At 44.6% G+C, this 11,800-nt stretch overlaps 1 protein-coding gene across 2 annotated transcripts in view; it reads right to left on the bottom strand.

The window, feature by feature from the left end:
• Positions 1–908: 908 nt before the first annotated feature.
• DRD2 (dopamine receptor D2) overlaps positions 909–11,800 on the bottom strand; it is a 65,825-nt gene continuing 54,933 nt past the window's right edge. For both annotated transcript variants that reach the window (XM_039496851.1, XM_039496852.1), the window contains exons 3-8: positions 7,884–7,993; positions 7,309–7,445; positions 5,687–5,877; positions 3,981–4,067; positions 2,719–3,052; positions 909–1,939 (exon numbers count right to left, since the gene is read on the bottom strand). In XM_039496851.1, coding sequence (XP_039352785.1) covers positions 1,746–1,939; positions 2,719–3,052; positions 3,981–4,067; positions 5,687–5,877; positions 7,309–7,445; positions 7,884–7,993 — 1,053 coding nt within the window. In that variant the 3' untranslated portion in view covers positions 909–1,745. The remainder of the gene's footprint in view (positions 1,940–2,718; positions 3,053–3,980; positions 4,068–5,686; positions 5,878–7,308; positions 7,446–7,883; positions 7,994–11,800) is intronic.

Below are 11,800 nucleotides of genomic sequence, written 5' to 3'. Positions count from 1 at the left end.
GGCATTTAATAGCTTTAAAATTGACAGATGATTTTAATTTGGGGTGTGGAGGGGTCTGTCTGTGTGTGTGGACTATTGCAATAATCCAGACTATCCTGATCCTGAATTAAACTCCAGCCAGACCCATTTCCATGGAATTTTATTCATGTTACTGGATATTATTTACAGAGATATTACAAAATATATGGATAGCTGGGTACAATAATGAGAGTGTGGTGGATTTGGCAGTCCCCGGGTCAGCTTGGTGAGAGGGTGTTGGTGATGGCTTCTCAAGTGGTTAAACCATGAAGCACAGAGACAAGGGGGTTGGGGAGGTGCTGGAAACAAAGAGGGGGGGAAATCTCTCATTTTCCAGACCAGGGTCCACACTGAGCCTGGGAGCATGTGTAGCTAGAGACTCTTTCAGAACCTTTCAGTTTCCCTCCTAAACCCACCAAGGTCAGATTGCAAAGGCCCTTCACTCACGGTAGTGAATGGTTACTCTCAGGAGTAGTTCCTCTGAAGACAATGGGATTGTTCATGAAAGCAACTACTGCTCATCAGTGTGAGTCAGTAGCTTAAGATCTTACTTATAGTGAAGTTATTGTTCTTTAGAGTGATGGCTGAGACTTAGAACCTAATACACAACTCTGCCTCAATGCAGAGTCCTAAGGGAAGGGGGAAGCCAGGATGGCCAATGAAAAGTAGCTTCCCTCCCTGTTTGGTTAAACCCATGCTACAGGGGCCAAATTCAGCCTGGAGGTCTAACTCTGATGACTTCACTGGAGTTATACCAGGGCTGGACATGGCTCCAGGGGCCTTCTCTTTCACCTTGTCCTTGTGCCACTGTATGAATGACATCATCACACTGCAGCTAACTTTGTACAATAACTTGTAACTTGGAGATGAAAATCCTGGCAGGTGGACATGGCTTTGAATGGTGACGATGGGTACCCTTTGAATCATAGCACGCACGTACCATGCAAGACAAGGTGTCATTTATTTATTTTTTTCTCTTTATTTATGTTTTTTTTGGCTTGGGCTTCTGTTCAATTCATCCTATTTATTCATATTTACATTTGTGTTATGACACCATATGTGATACAGGTTTCCATTCTCCTCCTGCACCCACTTCCCCTGGATCCATATGTCTGTAGATATCAGATCTTGTATGATGGCAGAACCATCTTAGCCCAGTTGGCACTTCTCTAAGTCTTTATCTGAAGGCTTCAGCCGTTTGATACTGGACTGGTCAGCTGGAGGTGATGGCAAAGCCATTGCATGGAGTTCCTGTGAGCTCTGGCTTTCTGGCTCCTATTGCGAAGCAGAAAAGATGTCGGTGTCTTTGGTGAGAATTGTATCAATGACATTAACATGTGAGCAGCCAGCACAGTGACCAATCACTGTCCACCGCTGGCTCTGCTCATGTCCACAATTAATGCACTGGAGGTCAGTTGGCCACAGGCAGGTATCAAATGAGTGTGTCTTAGTTTTTGCTTCTGTACCTTCAAACACAGTGTGAGAGTACCTCTTAAAACTGCCCTTTGGGTTGATCTCGGAGTCCACGTCACCTTAAGAATAAGAGAGAGCATCCCTCTTGAAGCCACCCATTACGTCCCAGCTATAAGGGTGTGTAGGCATGGCACTGTCTTAACACCATGGGCCTATGGCCCTATATAAGAACACTAGGCTTCCTCATGACTCCCTACTCGCCTGTGTGTGTGTATGTGGTGTGTGCATGGCATCATCTTGCTCTGCGGCTTTATTTAGCAATGGAGGATCTTCATGAAGGCCTTGCGGAACTCAATGTTGAAGGTGGTGTAAATAATTGGGTTGACGGCGCTGTTGACATACCCGAGCCATGTGAAGGCACTGTACATCGCCGGTGGAATGTTGCAGTTGCAATGCATGTTCAGGATGTGGGTGATGAAAAAGGGGAGCCAGCATATGATGAAAACACCTGGGAAATAAGGAAAGAATTGAGTTTGATTGCACTGATTGTCATTTTAACCCTAGAAGATTTGTGCAGGTGCTCAATACTCTCTGAGAACCAACAATTAAGCCCCTTATGGTGGTAAAAGAAAGTTGCTTCCTGCAGGGGTGTAGGTCTTGTGTCTTGCTATCGTATTTTTAAAGCCATGGCCCTTAAGTATCTAAGCACTATGTTTTCTCAGCTGTTGTAAGTTGATTGACTTCAAAGCAGTTACGCCAGCAGAGAATCTGGCCCTCAGAGTTCTCAATCCTGTTTCTGACTTCCCTGCCATTTGGAATATAATTGGGATGCATTATAAATCATATGAGCCCCTTGCAGCCATTGCCAATCAGCATCTATTATTCCCCAGAGTTGGGCAACACCCTGAGTTAGATGCGGTTGTCCTCCTATGCTGCTCTGAGAGGGAGAACCTTGGCTGGCCTTCCTACTGGTGGCATGCTGCCTGGTTGCATGGGTGTTTCCTGCAATAAGGCCCTCTCCTTCAGTACACAATACTCTGTCTCCTGAGACCACTTTAAAGTATTCTCACCCCCCCTTTCACCTTGCATCTTTGTCCTTATTTGACACTTCCTTCTTCCCTCCATGCATTGCCCATTATGCTCCTTGTGTTTCCCCACATGTTCCACCAGCAAATGCACTTCTCTCTGCCTATGTGACAAACAAAATAGTCCTCACTGGACATTCCCATTAAAAGACCAGTCCTGGGAAGCCAATGGGCCACAAAGGAGGCCAAATTGAGCTCTTACCAAGCACAATGGCTAGCATCTGGGTGGCTTTCTTTTCCTTCTGCTGCGAGAGTTTCCTCCTGCTCAGGGTCTTGAGGGAAGTCCGTGTCTTGCCGTTGGGCATGGACTGGATCTCAAAGACCTTGGCCGTCTTTGGGTTGTTTTTGGCATGCCCATTCTTCTCCGCTTTCGTGGGGCTGTCCAAGGGCAAATCCAGGGTGGAATTGATGCACTGGTTGGAAGTGGCTGGCATAACCAATTGGTGGTTACTCAGCAGGGCTGGTTTGTGTTTGGTTTTTTCAGTGGGGCTGGTACTGGACACCATCTCCATCTCCTCCATGTGATTCACTGCCTCCTGGACAAGGATCAACCCCCCACAACATAAAGATAGATAAATATGTAATTGGGGCAAAGGAGTGATACTGTCTTCTGTGAAGGGAGCAGGGGTACTACTTGGGGAGTTGAACTGAGGTTAATCTCTTCATCTCCTCCTTTGAAGAGATGGTCAGGGGAAGGTCTATACATTGGCTGCGTGGGAGGCAGAGAGAGGAGAATGCCTTTGGGAAGGTTGGGGTGATAGGACAAGATGGAAGCTCTAAACTGGGGGAGTGTTTCTGTTGGCTCATTTCTTTTCTTATATTCCCTTATTTGTATCATTTTTCTGTGAACATTATTCTGGAAGAAACTGGCCTTTCTGACTCTGACAATGCTTATTTGGTTCTTCTGAGTCGTTCCGCTATCTTATAGGGCTTATCAAAGGGGAGAACCTACCAGCCTCAGATCTAGAGCCCGCTGAAGATTTTCTATCAGAAGGACGTTTAAATGGAAGATGGCTTCCCCCCCCACCCCAAACAGAAATATTCCTGGGAAATGTCCATTTTCAATTATTTTATTCAGGTTTTCATAACAAACCAAAAGGAATTCATGTCTCAAAATATAAAAAACACCAAGAAGGAAAATAAAACGAACCCCAAATTGATGATTGCCTTAAAAATCATGATATTGTTAACAATCTCATGGTGTTTGGGGGAGGTGAAGGAACTGAGTTCTAATATTTTAACTCTGGAATTGGTGATACTGCAGTTCAAATAGCTGGCTTCCTTTGGGGAAAGGGAAGAGTGCCCTTTAAGTTTTGATGCTGCATAGGAATTCCCTTTGTTAACACAGAACTTCTCTTTCTTAGGCTAGGGGAAAAAACCCAACCTAAATTCATTCTGCACCATGCAAAGGCAAAGGGAGAAAGTGCTTGTGCTGGAGAGTTGACAGTCCTCTGTAACACTTACCACTTTCCGCTTATGAACTGGGAAACTCCCGTTGGACTTGACAATGATAGTGCAGAGCTTCACATCTTCTGGATGAGTGCATTTGTCCTAAGAGGGCAAACATCAGCACACAGGTTACACAAGCAGATGGGAATTACGAGGGGAGCTGACAAGAGGGATGTGGCAATTTAAATACAGGGCACTGAGCAGAAACAAATAGCTGTGATTACGAAGGTAAGGAGTCTGGAAAATTACTCCGAGGAGTGAATGATGGTGGTTCCCAGGGACTCTCAGCTCTTTTCTCACCATGAGAAAGACACTTTAAGGACCTTTGTAGCTCCTCAGTCCAGCCTCACCTCTCTGTCTCCATATTGTTCTGCTTGACTAGAACCTGGCTTTTGAGGGAAATGCTGAGAGACAGTTTGGAGATGGCGCCTCTCCAGTACAAGTCCATATTAATCGTTTCTCACTTCCTACTAAAATGGGAATTTGTGACAAGTGTCCTCACAGCCCACACACACTTTGCTGGACTCTGCTAACATGTGTGCCTCAAGGCACCATCGTCAGTCGTAGGTGTGTCATGCCAGACGCGCTGTGCAGGACAGACACACGTGCACTGCGTGTGAAGTATCAAGAGCTGTGTTCTTACATGTGTCTGTCTGGGGCTGCCATCACCGTGGTGGCAGAGCACATCCCAAAGGTTTCCTTGTCCAGGAGCCATGTTGAAGTTGCTAGCCAGTGGGCATCCCTGCAAGATGGCAATAGCCCTCCCTGTGGATACTACCATAGCGGCAAGTCATCTGCACAACAATCTATTGCTCAGTACCGTAACGTGGGCGACACCAGCTATCATCACAGCCACATTTGGAGAGAAAGGAAAAAGTCAACCAGCTTTGCCCTACATGTAAAAGGTGGCCGGGAAAGAAAGAAGTGGGAGGTTGCTCAAGTCCTTGATTCAAGTTTTGAAAACTGCATAGGGGTTTTAATAATAGGATCATAGGACTGGAAGGGACCTCAAGAGGTCATCTAGTCCAGTCCACTGCAGGATTAAATATTATCTAGACCATCCCTGACAGGTGCTCATCTAACCTGCTTCTAACCTTATCTTGTATCTTCTGTTAATTTTAAGACTAAATTCTCTGGGCTGCTTTGAAAGACCCAACCCTTGTTGTTGTAGTCCACAGAGCTATCTTAGAGATATTTAATTTTCTGTTACAGGATTCTGGCCTCTAGGTTTCTTGCGTTGTGCTAAATAAAATCTCTTTCAGCTAGCTCTCTGGGCTACAGTTTGAAGGAATAAATTCCAACAGGATGGTGAAAGATTGTGTCCACCACATGGTCATGGAGCAGAGGGACCTACTCGGAGTGAAAGAATAAGAGTATCCTAGCTTCAAGCCCTTGCTGGATAACTTAAACCCAACTCAGACTCTGCAGAGCTGAAGCAAACATGGGTTGCTTGGGTCAAGCAGATCCGACCACAGACTTGCTGATGAAACATCCTTGAAGGTCAGGAAAGATCTGGGAAGCTTCCACCAATGTCCTGGGGTACCCCTGTGACCATCCAGGACTCCCAAAAGGCATAAGACACAATATCCATCCTCACAGTCCACGGTTTCATTCAGACCAAACAGTGTCATTGGGGAGGGAATGGGGGAAGCGTCAGGAAAAGAATGTGAGCAGGAAGGAAAGAAGATGGCGATTGGAAGAGGGGGATGGGGTCTGGTTACCTTCAGCGGTGCCTGCGTGTCAGAGTCCAGGCCGTGGGTGTTGCGCTTGGTGTTGACGCGCTTCCTGCGTTTCCGGAGCACTACGTAAATCTGTACGTATACCAGCAGGGTGACAATGAAGGGAACGTAGAAGGAGACGATAGAGGAATACACAACAAAGGCAGGATTGGCAATGATACACTCATTCTTGTCTGGAAGACACAAGAGATTGCAGGAGCATCGTCCCAACTGTTAGGAGCTAGAACCAGCATTTCTCTCTCTCTCTCTCTCTCTCTCTCACCCTCTCACCACTGGAGCCACAAGAACATGGGAACAGCTACTCTCCCATCTTTCTCCAGAAATAATTTCCAAACCAAGAGAGGGATTGTCACAATGAGTCATATACCCAACTCCGCCTGCAAGTCCATGGGAGCTGGGTGTCTCAGCCCCCTAGGCTCCTTTGAAAATCACAGGCCAAGCCCTAATCCAAGGGAAAATAGATTTATTTCTCACACAGTTAGTGCAGGTATAAGGTGCTGGATTGAGAGCTGGAGGCTGAAATTCTCTAGCTAGCCACACGATTGCAGCGGTGCAAACTTCCCAGATTGCACCCCACCAAGGAGCCTCATCTTCAGCTGTAGGATTTGAGAGGGGAGTGCAGTCTCTGTAGATCTCTCAGTCCTTGGACTCTCTTTTAAGACTGCCCAATAGCTATTACTGGAGGGGGAGGGGTTCTGCAGTGGACACCTGTCCTACAGGAACGGGGCTGAGACCAGCTCCCTTTAAGTGGATCACCAAGAGGTGAGTCTAGAACTGACGAGTGATCATTTGCTACCAACCTGAGCCAAACTCAGAGCAGTGACCTGTACGTGAAAGGTTCCATCATTCCCATACCATAGATCGGGGTAGGCAACCTATGGCACGCATGCCGAAGACGGCACGCACGCTGATTTTCAGTAGCACTCACACTGCCTGGGTCCTGGCCACCGGTCCGGATGGCTCTGCATTTTAATTTAATTTTAAACGAAGCTTCTTAAACATTTTTAAAAACCTTATTTACTTTACATATAACAATAGTTTAGTTATATATTATAGACTTATAGAAATAGACCTTCTAAAAAGGTTAAAATGTATTACTGGCACGCGAAACCTTAAATTAGAGTGAATAAAGGAAGATTTGGCACAGCACTTCTAAAAGGTTGCCGACCCCTGCCATAGATCATCCAGTTTCCCTACAATAAAGGTTGTTGAATAGGAATGTATCTTATGCTGCTGTGCCAATGGAGCTGTCTGGTTATTTGTAAGGTGCCTATCACTGTGGTAGATTTTAAGACATAAGGGGATCTCTCTTCTTTTTGAGTGTTGATGCTGGCTAGTGCTATGCGCATTTCTTCTACAGAAGCCTGAGGACAAACATCAACCCTGATTGATCAGGGGATACAGACCTGGGAGAGCAAGAGTTGCAACAGATTCAGGGCTGTTTGATTGGCAGAGGTGTGTATGCACCTAAATCTTAACTCCTAGTATTCATTATTCAGCCATGTTAATTCCTTCCCCATAACACAAGGTTCTCTGGGACCCAGTGAGGCAGAAGAGAGCATGAAACTCACACAATAGCCAGCCGCAGGCGACATTATGCTCACCTGTGTTGTTGAGACCAAACAGAAGTGGGCAGGAGATGGCAAAGGACAGGACCCAGACCACGGAGATCATGACAGTGACTCTGCGCCTGGAGCTGTAGCGTGTGTTATAAAGCATTGGCATTGCTACCGCGGTGTACCTGCATGCAGCATGGAGACAAAGACCTCACATGTTATTTCACTGCCAGTGCTGAGAGACCATCTGAGAATGTACAGTTCGTAAATCTGGAAAATTGCTCCAGAGAGACAACAGGGACAGGTTCAGCTATAGAAGATCTCCAGGAACTGAGATGTCTAAGCTGGAAGGAACCCACTCTCTTGTCTCTGCAGCCCCTTGCTTTGGAAGGTTTTAGGGTGGAGCCCATTTGATGTGGTTTTCAATGCCCCTCCTCTGAAGAGAAGACAGCGATGCTGTAGCCTACTGCACCTTCTCCAGATAATTGCTGCCTCACTGGTGTCTGCTCCATCATTTTGAAACTTGAGCAGACGCACATAACCTAAGTGATTTTTTTGCAATTCACCTTCCTACCAGCCACAAGTGGGACAGGACCTTCCTCCTTCCCTCAGAGAGATCTCACCTGTCAATGCTGATGGCACAGAGGTTGAGGATGCTGGCAGTACACATCATAACGTCCAGGGTGACAAAGATGTCACAGTGGATTCGGCTAAATCTCCACTCACCGACCACCTTGGAGAAGAGAGGGAAAATTGGAAAAAGGCATTCTTTCAAGCAGCCAGGATGAGAGTGTCTAAGGGCCAATTCTGCTCTTAGTGTAGAGAGTAATTTTGCTGGCTTCAGTGAAGTTACTCTGGAGTTGTGCTGGTTTAAATGAGAGCAGAATTTGGGCCATAGAAGTTAGAGAGGTATTCAGGTCACATCCTGTCAATACCCTGCTGAGCCAGTGCAGGATTTTTTGCTATTTATATCTTCTAGTGCTTTGTCCTGTCTAGCTTGAAAAGTCCCAAGTGATGGTGTTTGACTAGGAGACTGAGCTGTGAGCCAGTAGGATCTCATCCTTTGTAATTTCCCCTGCGATTGAGCCTGATTTTACCTTTCTTAATTCTATTCTATTGCTATACGTTCCCATTAGGCAACCCACATGACAGATACAAACCTAGGGCCAAAGAAAATGCTACTTCCATTGATGGCCAATGAGTTGACTCAGTTATGCCGTGAAGGCTAAAACTATAACAGGATTTAAAAAAAAAAACTAGATAAGTTCATGGAGGATAGGTCCACCAATGGCTATCAGCCAAGATGGTTGGGGCATAACGCCATGCTCTGAGTGTCCCTAGCCTCTGTTTGCCAGAAGCTGGGAGTGGATGACAGGGGATGGATCACTTGATGATTGCCTATTCTGGTCATTCCCTCTGAAGCACCTGGCACTGGCCACGGTCAGAGACAGGATACTGGGCTAGATGGACCTTTGGTCTGACCCACTATGGCCACTCTTATGGAATGACTTAATTAGGGCCTTAAAATGTTACAACAACATTGTATCATAACTAATGCATAATAATTAATAAATTAAGCTAGCAAAATGTGAATATTTTTAAAGATTTTTTTTTATGCTCAACAAAGTGCAGTAATGGAAATAGCACAAGAGAAGCCTATTGTTTCTGCATATATAAAAATAGAAGAAATAATTCACACATTACACATTCTTATGAATGAAGATGGATTAAATTCATAACAAAAGATCTTTGACACACATTATGTTACATAACAAAGATAGAGGCCTAATTATAATATTTCCAGTCACTAGCAGCTCTGTTCTCATCTTTTCTCTTGTTACTAAACTAAATTTTGCAATTAAGTTTAATGGTGAGTAGTGGAACTATTGTATCCAACGTGCAAATAGAAAAGCGTATTCCCTCTAATATAAATAAATGTCTTACTGCATTTGGAACTGGAATGAATAAGATATCTATTCTTCAGACTGCTTTCTAACCCATAACCGTAGGCAATATGAAGTGAAGGAAGGAGAGAGAGAGGCTGCATTAAAGGCTGAATGATAGATGAACGCATTTTTAAAAAAATATCATTTAAAGGGCACAGTCATATAAATAAGTTGGCTTGATTAGAATTTGCCTGAAGGCAAAGATTTGCCAGCCGGGTAGAACCCAGAGCTGCAATCAGCTGCTTGCAAAAAAACTAAACGAATTTGAGTTCACTGAGGATGCTGTGAGATTAATGCAGTGTTTGTCCTCCAACACAGTGAAGTGTGCGGCTGGGCATGGATGGGAGAATTTCAAAAGTTTGGTGTGGCTGGGATATATGCTTCTATTAGAGCTGATTGAAAAATGTAGCTTCCAGCATTTCAACATTTGTTCTTGTCCCAAGTCAGGACGAAAGTTGAAAGATTGTAACTTTTTGGAGAGTGCTAGAGGGCCGCAAAGAGGGGAGAGTCCTCTCCAAAGAGTCTTTGATCTTACCCCGTGAAAATAATCACCTGCAGTCAGATTTTCAGTTACCCTGAGCTTATACTTTGTGCAGCTGGAGCCAGGAATGTCATTCTGGGTCATCTCTCTGTTCGCCACATCCTGGGCCACTTTAAGGCTGTTTGAAGTTACTCTGGCTGCAATGGTCCTATTGGGCAGCAGCTGAGGATCTGGCCTTAGATGGTTATTTTCACTGAATGAAGATTGTATGGAGAGGAATCTCTGCTCTTGCATCTTGGATCCAGTTACCCTCCATCCCACATGCTGGTACATCCCCTAACCAAGGCTGAGATATTGCATTATTTTTAATGAGCATTAGGCATCTGGATCCTCTTGTTGTTACTGAAAATCTTAGCCTCAGATTGTTGACAGCCACACCTACTGCAGAGATGGTCCCATCTGCTCTGGTGACCATGGTAATTCTTTTTTGCTCTGGATTCTTGGGTCTCAGATCCTTTCTCTGAGCCCCACAGCAGGAGCTCCAGGAATCTGCCTAATGTCTCCCCAGACTCTCTGAGTTGGGATGGGTTTATGATCGCAGCTGAGATCCCTGTTCTAGCTGCAGTGGTTTAAAAAATAATAGTGGGTTCTACTTCTTTGGCAGCTTTAAACCGTAAGCCATCAGCCCCTTTTATCTGTTGGACACAAGCGCCTCTGGGGATTCCCAGCATCTGTGGTGAATGCACGTGTCCCCGTTCAGATATCAGAGACATTCAGTCACTGTGGCATACAGGAAAAGCATTGGAAGATCCCAATGCATCAGGGTGAGTCACATGGCTAGAGGGATGCAGGGAGGCCATTGTGTCAACAACGAATCACAGCTACAGTCATACACACAGGCCCGATTTCAGTCTACTTTCTAGGTTTATGAAACAGAGTTTCTTAGCAGGAGCCATGTACCCATGAGCTCATAGAAGGAAAAGGATTTATACCCCATCTTATGTCAGCTCTGCTTGTTTCTTCCAATCGAAAAAGACGGGTGAGAAACTCATAAGCCAAGCCAGAAATGATGGGATCTCACAGAATGAGCTTCCATTTAAAGTGGATTGTTGTGGCCCTGGTTTAGAACAGCACAAGCTAATCCCAGGGGCATTAACCACAATCACAGCCTGCCAGTAGTCATGTTAATGCTTTACATTTCAGTGTCGTACAAACGTTAATTAACTAGGGTGATAATTAATAATGTGGCTTCTTGACCCTCAGTGAGTTTGTTCTGCTCTGTGCTGTTACATTCACAGGTTAATTATGGCTTCTCTTGTCTAGCCTCTCCCCCCATCCATTTTATCTTTTTCCCTCTTAAATAACCAGTTGCAAATGAACGCCAAGTGAAACAAATTCAGTCGCTCAGTGCTGAAATTCATGCCAACAGCAACTCACTTCTCAAATCTTTATTTGTTCATTGTGTGTGTGTGTGTGTGTGTGTGTGTGTGTGTGTGTGGACACTCTGGAGCTTAATAGATGCAAGGTCTTGTTCTTTCAAGTTTTCTTGTCAGGTCTAAGAAAACATGATGTACGGCACTGAGAGAGACTGTCTCATTGTGGGGGATCAATACAAATAGGGATTGGGAGGAAAATACAATCTTGAAATTTTCCCAACAGACACAGTTATTATTAAACTGATCTGTAATGAAATACAGGGCACACTGCAGCTGAATCCTCCATAGGATCTGAAAGCTCTGCAGAAAGTGAACTATTGCTTGTATTGAATGTCAAGTGTTGCAGGACAGGACAGAGATGGTCCCATCTGCTCTGGTGACCACGGTAATTCTTTTTTGCTCTGGATTCTTGGGTCTCAGATCCTTTCTCTGAGCCCCACAGCCTGAGCTCCAGGATTTTCCATTTTGTATGAATTTCAGCAACTTCAAAATTTTTCCATTCCAAAATGAACAAAAATAATTTTTTTAAAAAATTTCCCACAAAAAAAATCCTTAAATAGTTTCAGATAAATTGCAATATTTCATTTTGATAAAATAATATAGTTTCATTCCAATTTCTATCTTTTAAAACTTTTAAATAATTTTTAAAATATAAAACACGGTGCATTTCATTTCAA

The sequence above is a fragment of the Mauremys reevesii genome, linkage group 12 (genome assembly GCF_016161935.1).
Source record: "Mauremys reevesii isolate NIE-2019 linkage group 12, ASM1616193v1, whole genome shotgun sequence".
NCBI classification, from domain to species: Eukaryota; Metazoa; Chordata; order Testudines; family Geoemydidae; genus Mauremys; species Mauremys reevesii.
Note: the sequence above shows the minus strand (reverse complement) of the source record. Positions and strands in the feature narration are given on the sequence as shown.